The 25,759-nt window shown below is 38.8% G+C and overlaps 1 protein-coding gene across 1 annotated transcript; it reads left to right on the top strand.

The window, feature by feature from the left end:
* The first annotated feature begins 6,870 nt into the window (after positions 1-6,870).
* On the top strand, positions 6,871-25,008 carry XRCC2 (X-ray repair cross complementing 2). Its single transcript, XM_069461690.1, has 3 exons — positions 6,871-6,918; positions 14,902-14,983; positions 24,278-25,008. The coding sequence occupies exons 1-3, from the start codon at positions 6,880-6,882 to the stop codon at positions 25,006-25,008; spliced, it is 852 nt and encodes a 283-aa protein (XP_069317791.1). The 5' UTR covers positions 6,871-6,879.
* Positions 25,009-25,759: the final 751 nt, after the last annotated feature.

Here is a 25,759-nt window from a genome sequence, read left to right as displayed (position 1 = left end):
ATTTTTCTATTTTTTGTAGAGCCGAGCTCATGAGGTCTCTCTCTTGCTCAGGCTGGTCTCCAACTCCTGAGCTCAAGCAATCCTCCTGCCTTGGCCTCCCAGAGTGCTAGGATTATAGATGTGAGCCACTGTGCCTGGCTCTTAGTTTTATTAGAAAATATTAAGAAGGCAACTATGACTACACGTAGAATACTATGTGTGCATGTCAATACTGGAGTACCACTGCTTCTAGGCGCTTTTGGTGGACAAAGCAAGGAAATAGGTGTGTGTACATATATCTATGTCTATTTCCATATTCACCTATTTGTGCATATGCTAATATCTATAACTTTATACTGATACCTCAAATTCTAATCCAAAAATGCAGGGTTCATTCCAGCTTTTCTCCTTTCCTTATTTGTATAATAACTCCCTTCTTTGACAGTGAGAAATCTGGCTTTCATTGTCTACCAAATATTTACCTATTTGCTCAATTTCAGAATATTAAAAAAGTAGTTACAGACTTGCTAATGCATACTACTGTGGACAAACAAATCTGCCTACAGGGCATATTATTTGTTGATAATTCCTTTGGTCTTTTTAGTCTTAGAAAATAGAGCAAAATATTGTGTTCTAAAGTTACTTAAGTTAGTTCCCTCCCCTGCCTTTTCAGGTTATGATATTTCCTTTGTTTTTGCTTCTATCCTTCTCCTATCTTTGCTGATTTTGTTTTTCGATTGTGAAACATTAACATGTGTAAAAGGTAGAACTATAAAAAAAAAAGTTACACTTAGAGAAGTGTGCCTTTTTACCCTATTTTGATCCCCTATATTTTACAACATATTTCTATCTATTCTCTATAGATAAACAATCTCATTAGGTTTTTTTCGTTTTTTGTATTTATTTTTTTTATTTCATCTTATTGTTATGGGGGATACAGAATTGCAGGTTACATGCATTGTCCATGTACCGCCTTTCCCCCCAAGTCAGAGCTCCAGGCATGTCTGATCCCTAGATAGTGCGCATTGCACCCATCATGTAGGTATATATCCCTCCCTTCCCCAACCTCCCTTCCCAAGTCAGCACCTTCAAGCGTTACCATTCCCCAAACGGTGCGCAATGCACTCATTGTGTTTTTTAATTTATTCTTCCTGTGATTTATTTTTTCCCCAAATGAGCAGAAATATGTGTATCTTCTTATTTCACCTACCTTGTTAGATGAAAGCTAACAAACTAGAGATATCCTTCTCCACTTTACACTATCCTGGAAATCACTCCATATAAATGCATAAGAGATCTTCCTCTTTCTTTGTTATAGCTGCATAGTACTCCATTTTGTGGCAGTAGCGTATTTTTTTCAACCACTCTCCTAGGTATGAGCATCTAGGCCATTTCCAAGATTTTGAAATTACAAACAATGCTGTAATATGCTTTTTTGCATATGTGTTTTTGCAATGTTGGAAGTGAGACTTCAAGGTAAATTCCTGGAAGTAGGATTGTGGAGTCAAAAAGTTAATAAATGTGTTGTTGTTTTAAATATTGCCAAATTTCCCTCCAAAAAGATTGTATGTTTACATTTCTACCAGCAGTTTAAAAGAGTGTCTTAAACATTCTTTTAAACAAGAAGTGATGTTTCCAGAGCATTAAAACAGAAGTAATTTCAAAACCATGTTGTACGAGATGGCTAACACAAACAGGTGTGCACTTAATGGACTAAACTAGTTCAGCTGACATGTATTCTTCATTAGGAACAGTGTGGGACTGAGAAACTCATTTAGCCTAGAGAAGCTATTCAATTGTAAAGTCTTCTTGCTCAAATGTTGACTTACTGCATGTGACGAAAAATATATTTTGTATAGAAGTGTGTGGAAAGAAGGAGGTTGACTTACATATATGGTTTTCTACATATGTGTCCTCATCATGGAGGGTGTAATGAAGATAAAGGTTGTGTCCCCAGCATCCACTCCCACCTCTTTTGCTAACCATTCAGATTTTGTTGTCATTTACTGTTATCCACAACTTTCCACAGGGCCTATATACTTTGAAAGAATATATCTCCACGCCTGGATCTAGAAGTGGAGCGTGTGAATCAGGCCTAAGCTGACCAGCCCAGTCTCATTCCCTGATTGTTGCTAATGTTTCAGATGTGAACACAGAACCCTATAAGAGCCAATGTACAGAATACGAATGTGACAAGAGAAAAAAGAAACTAGGTACTTGTTTGCCTAACCAAGCCTCTCAATTAAACTAACCTTGAAGCCTGTCTTATTTCTGGATTTCCAGCTATGTAACCCAATACATCCCATTCATCGTTTAAATATGTAAGAGTCAGGTTTTCTGTGACTTGTAACCAAAAACAAGTTTCTTTATACAATGAGAAACTTTAGTATTGCCTATGAGAAATATTTCATAAGTACATGCTATTCCCTAGATTTTTAAATGAAAACTAAGGAATAGATGGATGAAAAATATATATCTTTGCATGAAGCTTTTTCATTCCAGAAAACAGTTTGTCATCTTGCTATTAATGGGCAATGCTACTAGTTCCAAATCTTTCCTCTTATAACCCAAAGATGGGTATTACCATTGCCAGCTCTAAATTTCTAGTTCCTCAAATCCTACAAGTTAGCTCAAACCTTTATCAAGAAAGTTCAACAAGGCATAAAAACTACAAAAGTCTTTAGGCCAGATGAAAAACATGTTCGTCTATTTTGACTGTACTTTGTCACCATTTTGAAATATAATCTTCCTGCCTTTTTTAATTACAATTACTTTCCCACTTCCCTGAGCTTCTGCTTTTCTCACTCAAAACTGTTTATTTATCTTATTACAGATTATTTAGTTTAGATTGTCACGAACTTCGAAGAGTCAAATTTTACCCTTCTTGCAAGCCAACAAGTTAGCCTTCTGCGATTTCATGGATGTTGGCACAAGACATGAGAGTCCAGGTCAGAGACAAAGGACTTTATTACTCATAGCAATAGCAGTAGCCAGAATATAAGCATTTTCTTGCACTGGTGAACATAGCCCCTAAAACTACAGGACAATGTGAAGAGGGCCAGGTGACACCTGCACACATAGAATGGGTTGCATTATAGGAGACGAAACTCAAGTGTAGGGAACCCAAACATTTTATCATGGGCAGTAGGCATGATTGCTCCTGAGACAGACAGTATGTCTAACTTCCATGGCTGTTCACTATGGAAATATCTTGGAGGATTAAAAAAATAGACTTTGATAGGAAATCCAGGGCCCCAGTTCAAAAGGCGTTATAACGTGAGTCATCACCATCATTACCATCAGAATTGGGTTGATCTGTGGACTTCTTTGATGGGAAAAAGTAATTTGGCACCTCTTCTAAAGGATCCATTTGAAATATTTGTACATTTTTATTTTATTTATTTATTTATTTTTGAGACAGAGTCTCACTCTGTCACACCAACTAGAATACAGTGGCATCATCATAGCTCATCACAATCTGAAACTCCTGGGCTCAAGTGATCCTCCTGCCTCAGCCCCTAGAGTAGCTGGGACTACAGGCACGCCCCACCATACCCGGCTAATGTTTTCCATTTTCAGTATAGATGGGGTTTGGCTCTTGCTCAGGCCAGTCTTGAACTCCTGAGCACAAGCAATCATCTTGCCTTGGCCTCCCAGAGTGCTAGGATTACAAGCATGAGCCACCACATCCAGTCCTGAAATATTTGTACATTTTTAGAGATTCAGAAAATCCTGCTTCTATGTATGGAAGTGGGTGGGGAGAAGGGAGAATAGATGGATGTTGGTGGTGGTAATACCAGGCTTGTTCACCTTACTTCCATTACAATCCACTACCCTCACATGGTATACACACCTGCTGTTGCTTAAGCATGTCTTTTCTAGTGTCTATCACATCCTATTTCCAAGCACCTTATCTTCCCAACCATATACAATATTCTCCTTGAAAAGAGGTGCAATAAAAATAGCTTTTTACATCTCCTATTCCTCTGATATTCTAGTATAGAGAAGTTTTACCATCCTTTATGGTATGCCATCCTGGACAATTGCCAGACAGGCTCAACCCTTAACTTAGCCCTAATCTCTGTTGTCATTATGAACAGTAGCTCTATACTGAGTATTTATTGTGTTTTTGGTAGCATGTGAATTGATGATCTAAGAGATATAGGGAGGTAGGAAGGAATCAATATTTTGTGCTAGATGCTGTGGTAGCTGTTCTAAGTACACGATTTCATTTAGTTATCACAACACTATAACTAAGTTTCAGAGGGGTTAAGTAACTTGTATCACAGCAATAAGTGACAGAACCAAGTTAAAAAATTGTATCTGATGTCAAAATCCAGATAAGTTCAGAAAACTGGCCTTGGAATTTAAGAAAATTGCAACTCAATTGGGGAGAAAAGCTCTGGGCTATGAAAGAATCATCTTAATATATGCTGAGTATTAAATGTGATTATAGACAATAAATGTTGCAGGAAAAATTTCCTAGTTAAAATAATTACTACCATACTCCATTTTAATGTAGTATTTTAATTCTTCTATCACCCATTCCTCTATGTTCTAGAATGGACCAAGAATGGTTTTCTGGGAAAGGTTTTTAGCAGAGCCTATAGACAGGGTAACATTCATTTAGGTACTTGACCTGGTTGTGCATCTTAATTTTCACAAGAGGAATTTAACTTCAGACTTGGGACATAACTCTTGCTTTCTACTTCAAAGACAAAACATAGTAGACTAGCCTAGAACTAGACTAGAACTTCCTCAACTTCTTTCAACTTCTCACCCCAAAGCTTATCTGCACCTGCAGCCATTCTTGACTCCTTGCTTCTGGTCACAGAGGAAAAGATGCCCTCTCCTATCTAAAGCTTATATCAGGCCGGGAGTGGTGGCTCACGCCTGTAATTCTAGCACTCTGGGAGGCCGAGGCGGGCGGATCGTTTGAGCTCAGGAGTTTGAGACCAGCCTGAGCAAGAGTGAGACCCCCCCATCTCTACTAAAAATAGAAAGAAATTATATGGACAATTAAAATATATATAGAAAAAATTAGCCGGGCATGGTGGCGCATGCCTGTAGTCCCAGCTACTTGGGAGACTGAGGCAGGAGGATTGCTTGAGCCCAGGAGTTTGAGGTTGCTGTGAGCTAGGCTGATGCCACAGCACTCTAGCCTGGGCAACAGAGTGAGACTCTGTCTCAAAAAAAATAAAAAAAAAAAAATAAAAAAAAAATAATAAAGCTTATATCTATACTTCCCCTTTTAGGTCCTGACTCCATCAAATATCCTTTCTCAGATCATGTATTTAACCATTAAGTCTTTAGAAGCTCTTTCCTGTCAGCAGTTAAATATATCCTGGTCTTTGCCTTCTTTAAAAAAAAAAAAACAACACTTCTTTGATCCTATATATTTTTTCTAAATATTGTTATCTCTTTCCTTCACAGCCAAGCTTCTTTAAAGAATTGTCTGTACACATGGTCCTCCCATTTCCCTTTAATGTATCAACTCACTACAATCTGGTCAACAAAGTATCATGGGCCAAGACTGTGCTTCAGTGTCCTCATCTTTTACAAATGGGGGTAATAACAGTACCTACTTCATAGGATTGTGAGGATTAAGTAGGTTATTAAATATAAAGCACTTAGGGTAGTGCTTGACACATACTAAGCACTGTAAGTGTTAACTATTATAATCATTATTTCTTAATTACACAGCTGCAAGAGTGTTAAAGATAAGAGAATTGAGAGTGCCAGCCTCACAGTTTTGCCCAAGTAAACAACAGATACAGCTGTCGGAAAGTGAATTTTAAAAACACATTCCAGGCCGGGCGCAGTGGCTCACGCCTGTAATCCTAGCACTCTGGGAGGCCGAGGTGGGCGGATCGTTTGAGCTCAGGAGTTCGAGACCAGCCTGAGCAAGAGCGAGACCTCCATCTCTACTAAAAATAGAAAGACATTATATAGACAACTAAAAATCTATATAGAAAAAATTAGCCGGGCATGGTAGTGCATGCCTGTAGTCCCAGCTACTCGGGAGGCTGAGGCAGGAGGATCGCTTAAGCCGAGGAGTCTGAGGTTGCTGTGAGCTAAGCTGACGCCACGGCACTCACTCTAGCCTGGGCAACAAAGTGAGACTCTGTCTCAACAACAAAAAATAAAATAAAATAAAAAATAAAAATAAAAACACATTCCAGTAAATGACTTAATAGATTGTAAACTCCATTCAGGCATGCCTCCTATTCTCTGTAGTATTCCCAGAACTTAACTCTCTCTTTCATATATATATCTCAATCTCATATATATGTATCTCTCATACACACACAGTATATATAATAGTATATCCTATGTATAATATATTAATAATATATAAATGGACACTTAATGGCCAATAGTAATAGAATTCTTCTACTCCAAAAAAGAACTTGACAAATCCAGACTCGGTATACTTTAAAAAATCTTTTACATTTGTATACTTTTTCTTCTTATTATTTTTTTTTCATAATTAACCATGACTCTTAAAACACAACCAGAGGCTTTCAACCTAAGAATGGACAAAAGAGCCTGCTTGCTCAGTAAATGTATTTTAATAGTTAAACAAATTAAGTACATACTGCTAGTTTTACTTAGCAATAACGAACGGAAATTTATGACAAGAAAAGAAAACAAAAGCTCCAGGAGTCCCTCGCAGTCTCCAAGGAGACGGAAGAGAGCGCTGTGGGGGACGCGGGAGTATAGGTCACGTGGGCAGGGCACGCACCCTACGGCGCATGCTCGCCGCCTCCCCGGCCGAGGCCCGGCGCAACGCGCACGCGCGCGGACTGGCGGGTCTGACTGGCTGTGCGGTTCATGCAGTCTGTAAATGGCGTTGGTGGCGGGAAGGTTGAGTTTGTTGTGTGCCGAGTCTTCGTGGCGATGAGTAGTGACTTCCATAAGGCCGAGTCTGGGACCGAGGTGAGAGCCGTCGGGGTGCGAGCGAGGGAGACGAGAACAGGGCTGCTTGCGGGCTAGGGGAGCTGAGGGAACCTGGAGGCCTGAGAGGACCTGGGCGGCGCGGCCCGGCCGGGCTGTTCTCAGGGACCGGCTGGGCGGGGACGGGCCGGGCGGGGCGGGCCCGGGGCTCGCGGGCGCCCGCGGTGTGGGAGAGGGCGCTTCGCCCGGACCCTCCCTCGCCTCTCACCTGTGCCCAAGAGTCAGCCCGTTGGGAGCCGGGAGTCCTCCGAGGTGGGAGGTCCAAGCGGAGGCGGAGAAAGTCATTCCTGATAGATGCGAGCATTTACTGCGAGCCTACATTGAGCCCAGATTGACGTAGACTACGAGGTCTTTACTCGCGAGGATATGGTCCAAAACCTGTCACAGTTCAACTACAGTTAGACACGTAAGCTATGCAAGAGTAGCTGGGAAAAGGGCGGGGTCGCCAGTTGGCGCATTTATGGCTTTCCAGAACAGGTGGTATTTGAGTAGGTTGTTTCATGTTCTCCCTGTAGTCCACGTTGTCTCTGCTTATGGCATCAAGCCCTCGCTACCACGGTATACAATTGCAGCCTAAATACCTCTAGGGCCACACAAACCATTTGATACCCTGCAAGAATTTATTCCGGAATTGAACCAACACGTGTCAAGCGTTCACTGTGTTCAACCACTGGTTAAGGGATAGGAGTAAAGCCAAAGACACAATCTCTGCCGTTGAAGAACTAGTAAGGGAGGCTAGGCTGCCTTAAGAATTACAGTATGTGTACAAAAACATGCTGTCCAGTAGAGGGGCGGGCGTCGTGGAGGACTAGCTGCAGGAGGAGGTGACTGAACTGGTGTTTTAAGAACCATTTGTAGTGGTTGGCGAGGAGGGAATGACATTCAAAGCGGAGACAGTTGCAAACACATCGGTTCTGAGTCAAGCAAGATCATGGCTTATTTAGTGGAACTGCAAGTAGCTCTGTATGGTTGGAGCAAAGGGAGTGAGGGAGAACAAGTTGGGACGGAAGTCCTGAGAAATAGGCAGAGCATGAAGGATCTTCTGTGTAGGTGAGGGAGAGGAAGCAATTTGTAAAAAGAATCAGCAAATTTTTTTTCTGTAGAGGGCCAGATAGCAAATATTTAGGCTTTGCAGGTCATGCCGTCTCTGTCACAACTACTCAACTCTTCTGTTCTAATACGAAGGCAGCCATAGATATATAAACAAATAGGCATGCCTGTGTTTTAATAAAACTCTATTTTTAAACTTTTGGATTTGGCATATTGGCCATAGTTTGACAACCTCTGCTCCTAAAGAGTAGAGCCACTGCTTACTATAAGAACAGCCACAGTTAAAACCTTATCTAAGTGATAATTTGAAACCCATGTTAAACTCAGATGACTTTATTAACAAAACCAACTAAGCAAGCCTCTATCCCTTTAAGTGTCTTTGGGAACTGTATGGCCTCTGCTTAATTAGTTTGGACACTATTTTCTTTCTTTGCACATTCATCTACTGTATGAGTTCCACTTGGAAGTATTATGTTGAGGGAGATATCTGAAGCCATAAGCTAACCTAAGAAACTGAAATAAGCTACTTTAAAATTTTAATTCACTAAAACTACAACCTTATAAAATAGTGAACCCGTCTTGTGAATAGTAGGGAAAAGACACTTCATACAGGGTCTTCAAGAAAACAAAGTTGCAAAGAATATTTTTTTTAACAGGTTCTAGGGATGCAATTTATGGTAAGCCAGATAATGAGTGGGAAACATATAATAAGCCCTTGATTTAAAGAAGACAAGCTAAATAAATAAATAAAATGAAGAACAGCATTTGTCAATCTGACAATTTACAGCAGAATAACCCATTTTTACCTTGTTTTTGCACAGTAGCAATGGGGTTTTTATTTTTATATCTCAGGTTATTAGAAAAGATTCCATGATTGTGGTAGTATTTTGGTATTATCCATCAAAGGACTTCCTTTGCATGTAGTTGTTAAATAATGGTGTACTTTGCTTTTTCTCAAAAATGGTAATATGTCTTGAGTTTAAAAGTAATTGATGAATAGAAAATTGGAAGCATCTGTCCAGTTTTTGTTGCTATGCCCAGCAAAGCATATGTTTGCTTTTTTTTTAAATTTTTTAAGAGGGTGTTGCTTTGTTTCTCAGGCTGGGGTGCAGTGGTGCAATCATAGCTCACTGGAGCTTTGAACTCCCGGGCTCAAGCTAACCTCTCACCTCAGCCTCTTGAGTAGCTAGGACTTCAGGTACCTGCCACCAGACCCAGCTAATTTTTAAAAAATTTTGTGTAGAGATGGAGTTGTTGTCCAGGCTGGTCTCGAATAGGAATACCTGGCCTTGAGCAATCCTCCTGTCTCAGCCTCCCAAAGTGCTGGGACTACAAGTGTAAGCCGCTGCCCCTGGCCTGTGTTTTGTTTTGTTTTGTTTTTTAAAACTGACCAGCCCCATTATATTCATTATTAAAGCAGTTCATACTCATAGCAGAAAATTCCAGTAGTACCAAAGTGAAAAATAGGAAACTTCTTCACCCCCATTATCATTTCCCAGGGCTAACCCTAACTTATGAATATTGTATATTCTTTCAGGAATTGTGTAGTGACATATTTTGGAGGCTGAGGTAAAGAATTCTGGACTGGAAGTTCAGAGACCTTGGTTCTAGTCTTGGCTCTGCCAGGAACAAGTTTTGTGATTTTGGATGTCATTATACTTTTATAAAACAAAGGTGGTAGACTATGATTTCTCAGTTCCTTTTCAGCTCTACCTCAATAAGGTGGGTTCTTATACTTCTTTGTATCCTTTGCACCAAACACAGTATCTGCATAGTAAACAAGATAAATATTTATTGATAACAATGGCTGATTTTCTTAGGAAGAAAAGCTACAGGGCGGCCATTTTGCCAAAGGCAAATATGCAATAAGACAAATATTTAATATTTTATTAAAAAACAATAATTGGTTTTGTGAAACCACAGACTTTTATTAATAGAACAATACTTATCCCCTTCTATTTTCTTTTTTTTTTTTTTTTTGAGACAGAGTCTCACTCTGTTGCCCGGGCTAGAGTGAGTGCCGTGGCATCAGCCTAGCTCACGGCAACCTCAAACTCATGGGCTCAAGCAATCCTTCTGCCTCAGCCTCCCGAGTAGCTGGGACTACAGGCATGCGCCACCGTGCCCGGCTAATTTTTTCTATATATATTTTTGGCTGTCCATATATTTTCTTTGTATTTTTAGGAGAGACGGGGTCTTGCTCTTGCTCAGGCTGGTCTCGAACTCCTGAGCTCAAACAATCCGCCCGCCTCGGCCTCCCAGAGTACTAGGATTACAGGAGTGAGCCATGGTGCCTGGCCAGTACACACTTTACATAAATTATTTCCTTTACTTTTGACATCAACCCTATTTGTTGTTATTCTGTTTTCAGAGGAGAAAACTAGTAAAGCCAGAGCCAGGATTTAACCAAGATCTTTTTGATTCCCAAAGCCTGGAATTTTTCTACTTTGCTATACAACCTCAGCAACACTGAGTCAAATCAAATCCGAGCACTGGCTAAACTGAGTTTTCGGACAAATTAAGCTAAGGATCAAACCAATCTGAGGTCCTTTCTAAGCAATCATCTGACTTCTTTTGACCATTTCTCTTAGTTGAAACTCTGATGCCAACAAGGTGTCCCAAATGTTTGTAGCAGCAGCATCATCATCATCATTATTGGAGTATTAATATATAGCTTGCAAATTATACAGATATTTATTGGTAAAAACTTCATACAAGTCAATTGTGTTCCAGGAACTAAGGTAGGTGCTGGGGATATATAGATACTGCAGACACAACTCCTGTCCTTAAGGGGTTTTTTTAATTTTAAGAGAAAGGGTCTCACTATGTTGTCTGGGCTCATCTTGAACTCCTGGCCTCAAGCGATCCTCCCCCCTCAGCCTCCCAAAGCACTAGGATTACAGGCATAGGCCACAGTGACTATAAAATGAATTACTAGGGAAATATAGTTGGACTGGGGGCCCACTTTAGTTTGATGATAATAAACTTAAATCAGTCAGCTTAGTTGCAGTTTTCTTCAGTAATGTTCAGCTGAGTGGACAGTTGGGTTTAACTATGATTAGGTGAGTAGTTTAGAGGTATAGGAGCAAGGAATTTGATGACAATTATAATGAAATATTTGTAACGATAGAGCATGAATTCTATTCTGGGTAAGAAGGGAAATAAAAACAGAAGGAAGCCGGGCCGGTGGCTCACGCCTGTAATCCTAGCACTCTGGGAGGCCAAGGCGGGCGGATTATTTGAGCTCAGGAGTTCGAGACCAGCCTGAGCAAGAGCGAGACCCCCGTCTCTGCTAAAAATAGAAAGAAATTATATGGACAATTAAAATCTATATAGAAAAAATTAGCCAGGCATGGTGGCTGATGCTTGTAATTCCAACCCTTTGGAAGGCTGAGGCGGGAGGATTGCTTGAGGCCAAGAGTAACATAGTTGCCCAGCCTGGGCAATATAGTGAGACCCCCATCTCTATAAGAATTTTTTAAAAAATTAGCCAGAGTAGTGATACACACCTGTAGTCCCAGCTACTCAGAAGGCCAAGGCAGGAGGATTCATTGAGCCCAGGGGTTAGAGGTGGCAGTGAGCTGTGATCATGCTGCTGCACTCCAGCCTAGGTGACAGAGCAAGACCCTGCCTCCTGGTCTGAGGCTGAAGGCAGCGCTTGTATAAGTCCCAGAATCTGAGAATAGGGAGCTCCTATCTATATCCAAGGGCAGGAGGTGGATGTTCTAGCTCAAGAATAGAGGCATTGGATGATACTCATTTGCACTGGTGTGGGCAGGTCCTTTTTACTCAGTTACTGATTCAAATGCTAGTCTCATAAGGAAACGCCCTCACAGACACGTTGGGAAATAATGCTTTACCAGCTATCTGGGTACTCCTTAGCCTAGTCGAGTTGACATGGAAAATTAACCAACAGAACTTCTTCAGGTTTGATAAGTCACTAGAAGGACTCATAGAATTCACTGAAAGCTGTTACAGTCATAGTTATGGTTTACAACAGCAAGAGGATACAGATAAAGTCAGACAAAGGAAGAGACACGATGGGACAAAGTCCAAGAGAGTTCCATACACAGAGCTTCCAGTTGTCCTCTCTCAGTGAAGCCGTGGACAGTGCTAAATTCTTCCAGCAACAGTGTAGAACAGCAGACAGCATATTGCCAACCAGGGAATCTCAACCAAACTCTGGTGTCCAGAGTCTTTGTCGGGGCTCTTCCATGAAGACATAGTCTACTACCCACATAGCTGACCTTAGCCTCCAGCCCTTTAAGAGGGTGGACTTGATACCACCTGACCCAAAGCCCCCAAGGGAAACCACATTCTTCAGACTATCTGGTGTAACTGAAGGCCCCCAGGTAAACACAGATACTTTTATTAGGCAGAACATTCCAAGGGTTTAGAGATTACCTCCCAGAAGCCTAGGGCAAAGCCCAGACCTCTCTTTGGGCAAGGTTAAATTATTTACTACACAGTATGCTTCCCATGTCATCACAAAGAATATTTTTAAAAGTGTACTCAAAGGTCACAACTTAATAAAACTATTCATTTTTATTGCTTCATCAAAGACATTAATAGGTAAAACTGGTTTTGTTTGTTCTACCGGGAGTGGTAAAGAATACAATATGCACTAATACATTTTGATGCCACTGCCTTGATTGTGCTGGATGTCAGCAGCACTTTTACCCACCACTGCTTTTATACCATCAGTGTAAATGTCAACCTAGTCAGAAAGGCAAATAATGCCTTATATTTTATTTTAATATTTTTATGAAAATAGTTTTTACCATGGGCATGCTCTTAGATTCTTAAGCACCCTATTTGTATCTTTACCTTGTTTTGTAATATAATCTCATAGAGCAGTAGTCCCCAACCTTTTTGGTATCAGGGCCGGTTTCATGGAAGACAATTTTTCCACTGTCTGGGGATACGGGGGCTTGGATGTCATAGGTGGTGGGCAAGGGTGGTGGGGAGCTCAGGTGGCGATTTGCAGCCTGTTTCCTAATAGGCCACGGACCAGTAATGGGCTGGGACCCGAGTGTTGGGGACCACAGTTCTAGAGGATCTAGACTGCAGGTTCTTTGAGGGTAGGTAGTCTCCATTCTACCTAGCACAGTGCTTTGTACATACTTGTTAAGTTGATGTCTAGAACTTTTTCATCACTTCAGGAAATCTTTCCAAAACTTTTGATTGGGTTTTTTAAAAACACAAATAAATGTTGACCTCTCTTCCCATTTGTGATATGCTTTTTTTCTTTTGTTGAATGGAAAGGTTGTCAAATCTGTACAGATTCTGTAGAAACTTGAAAATCAGCTTTGATTACATTTCCCTCATTGACATTTAAATCAGTCACAGAATTCTGCTTCCTGTCATCCTACTTCTGTCATAGTGCAGGTACTCCTCCAGACTGGTGTGACAGACTCCAGCCTTCTCTCCATATCTAGTTTTACTCTCTTCAAATCTATCCCTTGGTAGCCACAATCTGTTTGAAATGCAGATAATAATAGCTCACAGTTATATAGTGCTTATTCTATGCCAAGCACTCTTTAACATATTTAATCCTCAACAACTTTATGAGGTATGTATGTTTGTTATCCTCACTTTGCAGATGAGAAACCTGAGGCCCAGAGAAGTAACCTAGCAGGTCTGATTTTGGAATCTCAACTGTCTACTCTTACCTATGCTAGACTGCAGCTCACTGCTTAGCTTCAAACCTGTTGCTCTTGTCTACAAGCCAAAGATAAGCTCCTAAACATGGCATCTAAGACTTTCCATGCTCTGACTGCTTTCAGGACTTCATCTCCTATTTCATGCTACAAGCTCTAGCGATTCAAATCTGCTTTTATTAATAGTTTACCTACACACAATACTGTTTCTAGCCTCTGCACTTTGGGTGCCGTGTCTTGTGTGCCTGGTATGATGCCCCCTTCACCTGATGGATTCCTACTTAGCTTTTGAGACACTGTTAAAGTGCTAGCTCCTCAAGGAAGTTTTCCTCCATCTTTTTCCTTTGTCCTCTTCCCCTCCACCCAGATAAGGAGCTGACAATACAGGGTGTCCCAAAAGTCGCCATACATAGGAAAAATGGGAAATTTTGTAGCTAAATGTACCTTTATTTACAAAATATTCATTACAAAATTTTTTCTTTGTATGGAGACTATGAAGGAAAAATTTTGTAAATAAAGGTACATTGAGCTACAGTTTCCCATTTTCCCTATGTATGGCGACTTTTGGGACACCCTGTAGAATAGGGCAGACAAAGCAGATAACTGTATATCAGGCACAGTAAGAAGTACAGTGAGAAAGATAAGTATAAGGTATAAGGAAGGAAGCTGGTGTGGTGTCTCATACTTGCAATCCTAGCACTTGGGGAGGCCAAGGCTGGAGGATCACTTGAGGTCAGGAGTTCAAGACTGGCCTGAACAACATAGCGAGATCCTGTCTGCACAAAAAATAAAAAAATTAGCCAGACGTGGTGGTGCATTCCTATAGTCCCAGCTACTCAAGAGGCTGAGACAGGAGGATCACTTGAGTGCAGAAGTTTGAGGTTGCAGTGAGCTGTTGTTGTACCACTGCACTCCAGCCTAGGCAACAGAGCGAGATCCTGTCTCCAAAAAAAAGGTGTAAGGAAGGTAAATGTTTTGCATGTAGCAGCTTGTCCCTATATCCTAATCTAGACCATCCAGTTCTTTGAGAGCACAGACTCATTTTATACCATCGGTATTTGGTTCATAAACAAAAAGTGAAAAATTTAAGAATAAATTAACACAGTGTTTCTCCTAAACAGTATTTCCTATTTCCCTCCAAATCCTCAAAATTACGAATTCTTTTAGACTTTTGGAAAATTGTATATATGTAAATTTCTAGCATTTTGTATTTTTTAAGTAATGAATTTTCCTTCACTCTTTTTTCTTTTGTAAGCTCCTTGCCCGACTTGAAGGTAGAAGTTCCTTGAAAGAAATAGAACCAAATCTGTTTGCTGATGAAGATTCACCTGAGCATGGTAAAAACACAACCTAAAATGAAAATATAGTGTCATAAATTAACTTTTATAAAAGAAATATTTTTTCATGTACTCCTAGCAAGAAGTTATATAGATTAAACTGTATAATTAAAAAATGAGAAACAGATCATGACATCTGAGTCAGATGAGATGGAGTTTGGCTTATCTGCAGTAAATCTTCAGGTTATACATCGACCTCCCTCTTTTATCCCAACACACAATATTTATAGGAGTTTTGTTATTATAGTTTGTTTATTTATTATTTATTTATTTATTTATTTTTGAGTCAGAGTCTCGCTATGCCCGGGCTAGAGTGCCATGGCATCAGCCTAGCTCACAGCAACCTCAAACTCCTGGGCTCAAGCGATCCTACTGCCTCAGCCTCCCGAGTAGCTGGGACTACAGGCATGCGCCACCATGCCCAGCTAATTTTTTCTATATATTTTTAGTTGGCCAGATAATTTCTTTCTATTTTTAGTAGAGACGGGGGTCTCGCTCTTGCTCAGGATGGTCTCGAACTCCTGACCTCGAGCGATCCTCCCACCTCGGCCTCCCAGAGTGCTAGAATTACAGGCGTGAGCCACCACACCCGGCCTATAGTTTATTTTTTATTTTTTCTGTTTAGAAGTTTATAGAATTAAAGGAACGTCCTTAGGTACCTGCTTATTAGTGTTTCTACAGCAGGGAAAATAGGTATCTACTTGTTCTATTAGCACTTCTACACTAGGGAAAACTTACAGAGAAGGTTATGTGTTTAGGTTGTTTTGGTTTTTTAATGTAGCAACTTTATAGACATATAATTCACCCATTTAATTGTATAGTTCAGTGATTTTTAGTATTTTCACACAGTTGTGTAACCATTACTATAATTGATTTTAGAACATTTTCATCACCCCATAAAGAAACCCATGTCTGTTAGTTGTCACCCTTCATTTTCCCCCATGTCCCTCAGCCCTAAGCAAATAATCTACTTTCTGCTTCTATAGATTTGCCTTTTCTGGACATTTCATATAATTGGGATTATACAGTATACGGTTGTCTGTGACTGGCTTCTTTCACTTTGCATAATTTGCATGGAATTGCATAATTCAATGTTCATCATATTGTAGCTTGTATCATAGTTCTTTTTATATTGTTGAATAATCATTGTATGGGTATACCACATTTTGTTTATCTGTTTATTAGTTAATGGGCATTTGGATTGTTTCCTATTTTTGGCTGTTATGAATAATGCTACTATGGTTATCTCTGTACAAGTTTTTCTGTAGGTGTTTTCAGTTCTCCTAGTACCTAGGAGAGGGATTGCTAGGTCATATGACAACTCCACATTTAACCTTTAGAGAAACTGCCAGACTGTTTTCCAAAGTAGTTTCACATTTTACTTGCCACCAGGAATGTAGGGTGTGATGGTTCCAATTTCCCCACATCCTGGAAATAATTATTGTTTGTCCTTTTGATTAAAGCCATCCTAGTCAGTAAGGAGTGATATCTCATTGTGGTTTTTTTTTTTTTTTTTTTTTTTTTGAGACAGAGTCTCACTTTGTTGCCCAGGCTAGAGTGAGTGCCGTGGCGTCAGCCTAGCTCACAGCAACCTCAAACTCCTGAGCTCAAGGGATCCTCCTGTCTCAGCCTCCCAAGTAGCTGGGACTACAGGCATGCACCACCATGCCCGGCTAATTTTTTCTATATATATTTTTAGCTGTCCATATAATTTCTTTCTATTTTTAGTAGAGATGGGGTCTCGCTCTTGCTCAGGCTGGTCTCGAACTCCTGAGCTCAAACGATCCGCCCACCTCGGCCTCCCAGAGTGCTAGGATTACAGGCGTGAGCCACCACGCCCGGCCGTCATTGTGGTTTTTGATTTACATTTTCCTGATAGCTGAAGATGTTAAGCATCTTTGCATGTGCTTATTGGCAATTTCTGTACCTTCTTTGGAGAAATGTCAGATCCTTTGCTTATTTAAAAACCCAGGTTGTCTTTGTGTTATTGAGTTGTAAATGTCCTTTATATATTCTAGATATGTCTCTTCTCAAATATATGATTTTGCAAATATTTTCATCCATTCTGTGGGTTGTCTTTTCACTGCTTTGGTGGTATCCATTAAAGCACAAAGGTTATGAATTTCGGTGAAGTCCAGTTTGTCTAATTTGTCTTTTGTTATTCATGCTTTGGTAGCATATCTAAGAAGCCATTGCCAAATCCAAGGTTGGAAAGATTTACAGCTTCTTGTTGTTGTTACTGGTTTCTGTTTTCATTCTTTTCTGATTGGAGAACATGCTTCTGTGATTTCAGTCTTTTTAAGTTTATTGAGACTTGTTTTATGGCCTGACATATGGTTTATTCTAGAGAATGTTCAATGTGCAATTGTGAAGATTGTGTATTCTCCTGTGGTTGGGTGAAGTGTTCTATTGATGTCTCTTAGTTCTAGTTGGTTTTTAGTTGTTAAAGTCTTGTGTTTCCTTGCTGATCTTTTGTCTTGTTCTATACACTATTGAAGGTGGGGTATTAGGGTCTCCAAACATTGTTGAATCGTCTGTTTCTCCCTTCAGTTCTGTCTGGTTTTGCTTCTTGTATTTTGGGGCTACATGTATTGTATTCATGTTATTATGTCTTATTGCTGATTGACCTATTTATCTTTATAAAAAGCCCTTTGTTTCTAATAACAAGTTTTGTCTTAAATGTCTGTTTTGTCTTACAATAGCGTAGACACTTCCACTCTCTTTTGGTTACTGCTTGCTTGCATAGTCTTTTTCTCTCCTTTTACTTTTAACCTTTTTGTGACTTAAGGATTGTAAAATGTGTCCATTGTAGATAACCTATAGTTGAATCATGGTTCTTACATTCTGTCAATCTCTGCCTTTTGATTGGACTATTTAATCTATTTATGGTTAGTGTAATTATTGATAGGATAGAGTTTATGGCTGTCATTTTGCTGTCTGTTTTGTATATCTCTTAGGTCTTTTATGTTTCTCTATTCCTCCTTTACTGTTTTCTTTTGTGTTGAATATACCATTTTTAATTCTCTTAGGATTTCTATATATTTTTAAGTTATTTTCCTAGTGATTGCCCTGGCATTACAGTTAACATCTTAATTTATAATAATCTACTATAGTTTGGATTAATATGCCCTTAATTTCAATAGTTTATAAAAAATTCTGCTACTGTATGGCTCTCTTCCCTGTTTTGTACTGTTACAAATTACATCTTTATACATTGTATGCTCACTAACACATTTAGTATTATTACTGAATTAAAATAATTAAAATAATACTTAAGAATAGTTATTTTTTGGCCGGGCGGGGTGGCTTACTTATGCCTGTAATCCTAGCACTCTGGGAGGCCGAGGTGGGAGGATTGCTCGAGGTCAGGAGTTCGAGACCAGCAAGAGCGAGACCCTATCTCTACTAAAAATAGAAAGAAATTAGCTGGACAACTAAAAATATATAGAAAAAATTAGCTGGGTGTGGTGGTACATGCCTGTAGTCCTAGCTACTCGGGAGGCTGAGGCAGTAGGATTGCTAAAGCCCAGGAGTTTGAGGTTGCTGTGAGCTGGGCTGATGCCATGGCACTCTAGCCCAGGCAACAGAGCAAGATTCTGTCTCAAAAAAAAAAAAAAAAAAAAAAGAATAGTTATTTTTAAAATCAGATGGATGAAAAAATGGACATACAAATATAAAACACATTTAAACTGTCTTTTATATTTACCTAGGTGGTTACGTTTACCTGTGCTCTTTATTTCTTCACTTGGATTTGAGTTACTGTCTACTGTCCTTTCATTCAGCCTGAAGGACTTCCTTTAGTGTTTTCTTTTTTAAAAATTTATTTAAAACATTTTTTTATAGAGACAGGGTCTTGCTTCGTAGCTTAGGCTGGTCTTGAACTCTTGGGCTCAAGCCGTCCTCCCACTTCAACTTCTTGAATAGCTGGGACTGCAGGCACATGCCATGTGCCTGGCTTCCCTTTAAAACTTCTTATATTGGAAGATTTGTTAACCAAAATTATCAGTAATGAAAGATAAATTTTGATCAAATATGTTAGACAAAAACTGAGCTGTCTTTGTATTCTCTTTGAGGAAGGATATTAAGTATACCTTTTGAAACTGACAATATGTTAAAACAGGGATTTGCAGCACAACTTTTAGAATATTATAGAAACTTTGAAAAAACAACATCATGTTTAGTTACTAACAAAAAAGTTTACTTAAAACCACTGTAGATCCTATATAGCTATAAAACTAGTTAGATGAACATTCCATTGGAACAGTAGCAGATATAAGACTAAGATTATAAGGATTATTTATCAATGACAATAGTTTATCAGAAATTGTGGTAGAAAAACTTGAAGCAATAAAAGATTTAGGGGTTATAGGCATCTCTAATGCTGTTGTAAACATTTTTAATGCTTTCGTAGATAGCAATTTTTCAGTACCATGTACCAACTTGTTACTTCTTTGACACGGTAATAATTATAATCTGCAAATTTAACATATTTGTTATATAGTTAGTACGTTGGTACCAAGACGATGTATTTTTTGGCTTTTTCTTTCTTTTTCTTATTTTGAAGAATCTTTAGATTCAAAAACTCTTTCTGACAATCTGTTACCCAAACTCTTTACAGCATTATATTTGTGAGAGTAACTGTCAAGGCCAAACCATCCAGATTTTCTGATTTAGTTTAATATTTTCAAGTGCCAAACCATAGGGATTTTTTTTTTACTACAAGTCGTCACGTTCCGTACTTTGGCTGGACAAGGGTGCTACTTTTTTTAACAGCTCACAGAAACATATAAGAAAAAAAGTGAAAAGGATTATGTCCCCTCTAGATAACATATTTGATTGTGATTTTTGATATTAATGATTAAACAGTAAATGTTTATAAAATCAGTAAAACTGGTTTTAGTTCATCGTTGAACATATTTGTAGGGAATTTAAGGACCTTAATGCTAATATTCATGTGTAACTTGCAAATTTGCAGATTTTACTTCCCCAGTTGTTATAAACTATTTTTTAGTTTTTTTTCAGTAGAGACAGGATCTTGCTCTGTGGCCCAGGCTGGAGAGCAGTGGTGCAGTCATGGCTCACTGCAGCCTCCAACTCCTGGGCTCAAGTGATCTCCCGCCTCAGCCTCCTGAGTAGCTGGGATTATAGGAGCTGTACCACCATACCTGGCTAATTTAAATGACTGTTTTTCCTACTTTGCTATTAATGTATAAAAGGAAAAGAGTATTATTTGCCTATAAATCTCTTAACCAAAGATTTAACCTCAAACTATAATACTTTGCTTCAGTTTCATTTGTGCCAAATCAAACATCTAAGGATACTTACCTCAGTTAATGTGTGAATTTCTTTCTTAATATGTGGATTTAGAAAACCTTGTTAAATCATATAGGTAAATGCTTTCGAGTGGTCTTTTGAGTTATGCTGAAAGATGTTTATGCTCACCACTCCTCTGTCCAAGAAAATACTTGGCAGAGTTTTCATTATTTTCTTATTCTAGGAATTCCAGAATTATCCAGCGGTATCTCACAGTTACCTTCTGACCAGTATCATGTATTCTCTTTCCCTATGGAGTCCCTTCCTTTATACCACAGAATTTCTTTCATTTCTTTAAATTATCATTTGACCCTCTGGTCTCATGAAACTATTGGATTTTTTTTCCAGTTGCTCATGTAGTCCCTAACTTCCTGCAGTCTGATTTCCATCTTTACTGTTCCTTTAAAAGTGGTGAATGTCCCCTGTAGTGCCTTTTTACTTTATCTTCCAAGTATTTCAGTTTTCGAAGTTTGACTCACAAAATATGTTATTTGTGCTCTTTGCCAACTATGCATTTGCTGCTCTAAGGTCACTATTTTGGACTATTTTAGGGATCTTTTCCCTGTCATTTTTTCATTTTTATGACTTTTCTGCTACATATATTATTATTTAGTACTATTTCATTTTCTTGAAACCTTCTTTTGTGCCCTATGATGTTTTTCCTCCTTATTTTCCTATTAAATTTCTGTTTTATCTGTCTTCTGCTGACTCTTCTAACTGTGGATGTATCCCAAGAATTGTGTTTTGGCCTTTTATTCTTAATTTTAGATCCATACCCACCCATCAAAGAGAGTTCTCTGTTCTTTATTATTTCTGTGTAGATTACTCCCAGATTGCTATATCCAGCCCCTTATTATTCTCTTGGGTCTTACATCCTAGTGGCTATTGGATGTTTTTATTTTGTGACACCTAGAGATACATCAAAATATACCATTTTGAAAGCTAAATTCTTATCAGGATACTCGTGTACTATGTGAAATAAAAATTTCTACTTTGTGTATGTATTTGATTTGTACAGGTACTTCCAAGCCTACTTCTGAGAGCTTTAAAATCACTACTTAAGGTTTACCCTTCAGGACTGAAGACCTGGCAAAACTAAGACCAAGCACCTCTTAGTCTCTGGAGGCAGGCACACCTAGCACTGGACAGTTTGATCCTATTCTTGCTTTGCCTCCTGTGTTGGTCCCTGTGCTGTGTCTCGGTCTAGGGCCTTCATACCTGTTGGACTCTGCTAGCAAAAGCCACCATCTCCCACTACCTATCACCCCACATATACCTATTATTCCCTACATCTGCTTCCTTTCAAAATGCTACGTTCCAAAATTGATTACAGGCTTTTAACCTTCACCAATCAAGACTTACATTTTCATTCTAAAGATGGCTCTCAAGAGGATCTTAAGAAGTAACCTGATGAGGCCGGGTGCAGTGGCTCACGCCTGTAATCCTAGCACTCTGGGAGGCCGAGGCGGGAGGATGGCTTGAGCTCAGGAGTTCGAGACCAGCCTCAGCAAGACTGAGACCCCGTCTCTACTACGAATAGAAATAAATTATCTGGACAACTAAAAATATATGGTAGCTGGGCATGGTGGCGCATGCCTGTAGTCCCAGATGGAGGCTGAAGCAGAAGGATTGCTTGAGCCCAGGAGCTTGAGGTTGCTGTGACCTAGGCTGATGCCACAGCACTCTAGCCAGGGTGACAGAGCAAGATTCTGTCTAAATAAATAAATGAATGACTGAATGAAGTAATCTGATGAGGTACATTCAAAGGATACTGTGTTTTGTGCTGGGGAGAGAATATTCAAGTCCCAACCTTAAAGAAGCCAACAGGAAATACAATCAAGTGAATAGTCAATGATTATGTAGCATGATAAATGTGACGGTGGGGGATGATAGAGTTTGCTTTTCCTACCTCAGAGTGTTATTAGGATCAAATAAGATTTGTATGAAGAAGCCTTGTTTCAGGTATAAAGTACTTTATTCAGGTTAGTTGCTGCAGATCAATCTCTTCTGGCTACTTTGCTGGGGAGAGGAGAGGGAGGATCTTGTGCAGTCTGCTTATTGGTTTCCCTATCTTGTGCTTCTGCGTGGTCCATTGTGTCCTACAGACTTAATCTTTCTAAACTGTTTTAACTTTCCTTTACTACAATTAATACTGGTTCTATATTAACATTTTTTCATCTCGTGCATGTAGTTTATTCTGCTTCTATAACTTAGGGCAGTAAAAGAATTAATTGAGGAGGAGGGGTTTTAGCTTAGTTCCTCAGTAATATAATAGGAGAGGGTAAACTGAATATCTGGGTTGAATATAAGTTTAGTTACTGTGTTAACTTTTAATATAAGTATTGATGAACAGTTAATATGAAAATAGTTTTATTTCTTGAGGCTGGAATCATTTTTTTAAATTCTTAAGTAAATTTAGAATTGCAAGTTGTAAGATTATTGTAGAAATTGGCTGAGGTTTTATATACTACCTTATGATATGGTGGCAACTTGCTAGATTTCTTATACATTATTTGTGACTGCTCTGATATACAATGGTTTGTTAGTAATAATAGGAAATAAAGTAACTGAATTCTTAGGCTGTAATTTGGTTGGGGTCCAAGAATCTACATTTTTAATATGGTGATTCCAGTCAAGTGGTTCAGCCATAAACTGCTAATAACAAACCAGCAAGAATTGGAACATCACTGTTTAGAATAGATTTTGAAAAGCTCTGGAAGCAGGACGATTTTCTCAGGTGTTGTATGATTTAACTCGTGCTGTCCTCAATTAAAGAGAGTTGCTGGAACCTATAAAGAAAAAGATCTTTAAAGTTTAGAGTAGTTGTTCCAACCAAGCAGGGCCATTGAGGGAGGGAGGACAGTTCAGAGTAGTTCACTTTGATTTTTAATGCTAGGAAATTAATTTAGAGTGCATCTGGACACAGTTTCAAGAGATATTCAAATAGCAAAGAATAACTGAAGGTAGTTTGGGAAAGTATAAAAGTGTTGTCAGTTGAGGAATGCTGTTGACATTTAGGACCTGAGAGCCATGGGCTCTTACCATCTATAATGTGTGAAACTGCAAAATCAAGAACTATTCCACTCATAACTTCAATAACATTGAGAAACCTTAATTAGGGATTGTTTTCAACTGTATATAATAGAAGTCCATCTTAGTGGCTTACCCTGGTAGAGGATTATTTTCCTCGCATCATAGGTGATATATGAGAGGCAGGCTGTGTACATAGCTGGTGTGGGGTTCCATATTGTTATTCAAGTTCTGGGCACCTTCTCTCTTCCTGCTTCACCATCCCTAGGGCATACCTTTCATCATCACTGTTTCTAGATGGCTGTTTCACCTCCAGGAAAGGGAGCAGCAAGGCAGAAGTGGCCCTTACATAGGAAAGCAAAATCTAATAATCCCCACCAGACATCACCTTGCCTCTCACTGGCTACAACTGTACTTGTTACCCGGTAACCTCTCTTTGTAAGGGAGACTAAGAGAAATAGTTTTTAAGGTGGATACATTGCTTTCCCCCTCAAATTAGGGTTTTATACTTTATCAAAAGGGGGGGAATGGATATGGTGTAATCAACGACCAGAAATGATATGTACCACAGTAACCAGTAGATCTTTGAAAGGCTCTGGATCTGTGGCACTTATTCTGAACTCTCTAATATCACCTGTTTAAGTGAGAGTGCATATGGAGTCATCCTGAGGGGATTCTCCTAAACTTCTGTCAATCTTATCACTCTGTTTTTAAATTTTTCTTGATGTTAATTAATAGGCAGCTCGTTTCTCAGAGGTGAAATATAATGATTCACTTTTAATTTCCTTATTTATTTCTGTTTGCTTATATAGATCCACTTTGACAAATGGATTTAGATTTTCTTTCACATTCCAGTAAATGATTTTTTTTTAACTTTTTTGCGGACTTTTCAGTTTGTAGCCTTACTGTTGAGCTGCTGTGTTTTGACTGACATTTTTAAATCTCATACAGGTTATATTCTTGAATTTCATGGTCCAGAAGGAACAGGAAAAACAGAAATGCTTTATCATTTAACAGCACGATGTATACTTCCAAAATCAGAAGGTGGACTGGAAGTAGAAGTCTTATTTATTGATACAGATTACCATTTTGATATGCTTCGGCTTGTTACAATTCTTGAGCATAGACTATCCCAAAGCTCTGAAGAAATAATAAAATACTGCCTTGGAAGACTTTTTTTGGTATATTGCAATAGTAGCACCCACTTACTTCTTACACTTTATTCACTAGAAACCTTGTTTTGTAGTCACCCCTGTCTCTGCCTTTTGATTTTGGATAGCCTGTCAGCTTTTTACTGGATAGACCGTGTCAATGGAGGAGAGAGCGTTAACTTACAGGAGTCCACTCTGAAGAAATGTTCTCAGTTCTTAGAGAAACTTGTAAATGAGTATCGCTTGGTTCTTGTTGCAACAACCCAAACTATAATGCAAAAAACCTCAGACTCACCAGAAGGGCCTTCTGCCTATAAACGCCCGTGTGATGTGGATGTAGACTACAGACCGTATCTCTGTAAGGCATGGCAGCAAGTGGTAAAGCACAGAATATTTTTCTCCAAACAAGACGACTCTAAAAGCAGCAACCAATTTTCATTAGTTTCACGTCGTTTAAAAAGTAACAGTTCAAAAAAACACTTTTTTATTATTGGAGAAAGTGGGGTTGAATTTTATTGCTATACATCATAAAATAGTTCTTTGCAGGGTATTATGCAAGTCTTAAAAAGTTTTCTTTAAGCTAAAGTGATTTGATTGTAAAGTTTTAAACTCTAGGGGAATTAACAGTATTTCTATACAGAATGGCTTTCTTAAACTAGCACAATAAAACTTCAGACTATTCTGTTTCTAGGCTGTTGAAGATGAATCAGAGTGATATGAACGATTAAACTTTGTACTAAGCTTTTTAAAAACTAAATAAATATATACATATTTCAGCCTAAATAAAATGGACTTTTATAACTTTGTGTCACATTTTTGGAATTCAGTTAAGTATTTGTTTAGGAAAGTTTAAATGCATTTCTAATCTCTTATGTAACTCCTGGGATTTTGTAAAATGTTTCTGTAGAGCTGTTTCTTCTATATCCCAAGGGATGAAAACAAGGGTATACCTACTCATCTATCTTTCACACCAAAAACTATCGAATGCCAAAGCATTTTGATCTGAGTTACACTGAATTTGAAGATGGAGTTGCATTATGGTTGGGTTTCTGTATAATTTTTAAAACACAGGGAAATAAGATATTCACAAAGAACTCTGTGAAGTTTGTTTTGAAATATTCCTCTCCTCCTCATTCAGTGCTAGACAAATGCTGAAAGTATGTAAGAACTGTATGTTATTACTATTTTCTTACCTATTTAGAATGATCAGACATACCTTGACATGAACTGAATCATTTCCAACTGAGACCTGGGCAGTGGTAGTGAGAATGGGGAGCATGTA

This window comes from Eulemur rufifrons, chromosome 29 (assembly GCF_041146395.1).
Source record: "Eulemur rufifrons isolate Redbay chromosome 29, OSU_ERuf_1, whole genome shotgun sequence".
NCBI classification, from domain to species: domain Eukaryota; kingdom Metazoa; phylum Chordata; class Mammalia; order Primates; family Lemuridae; genus Eulemur; species Eulemur rufifrons.
Note: the sequence above shows the minus strand (reverse complement) of the source record. Positions and strands in the feature narration are given on the sequence as shown.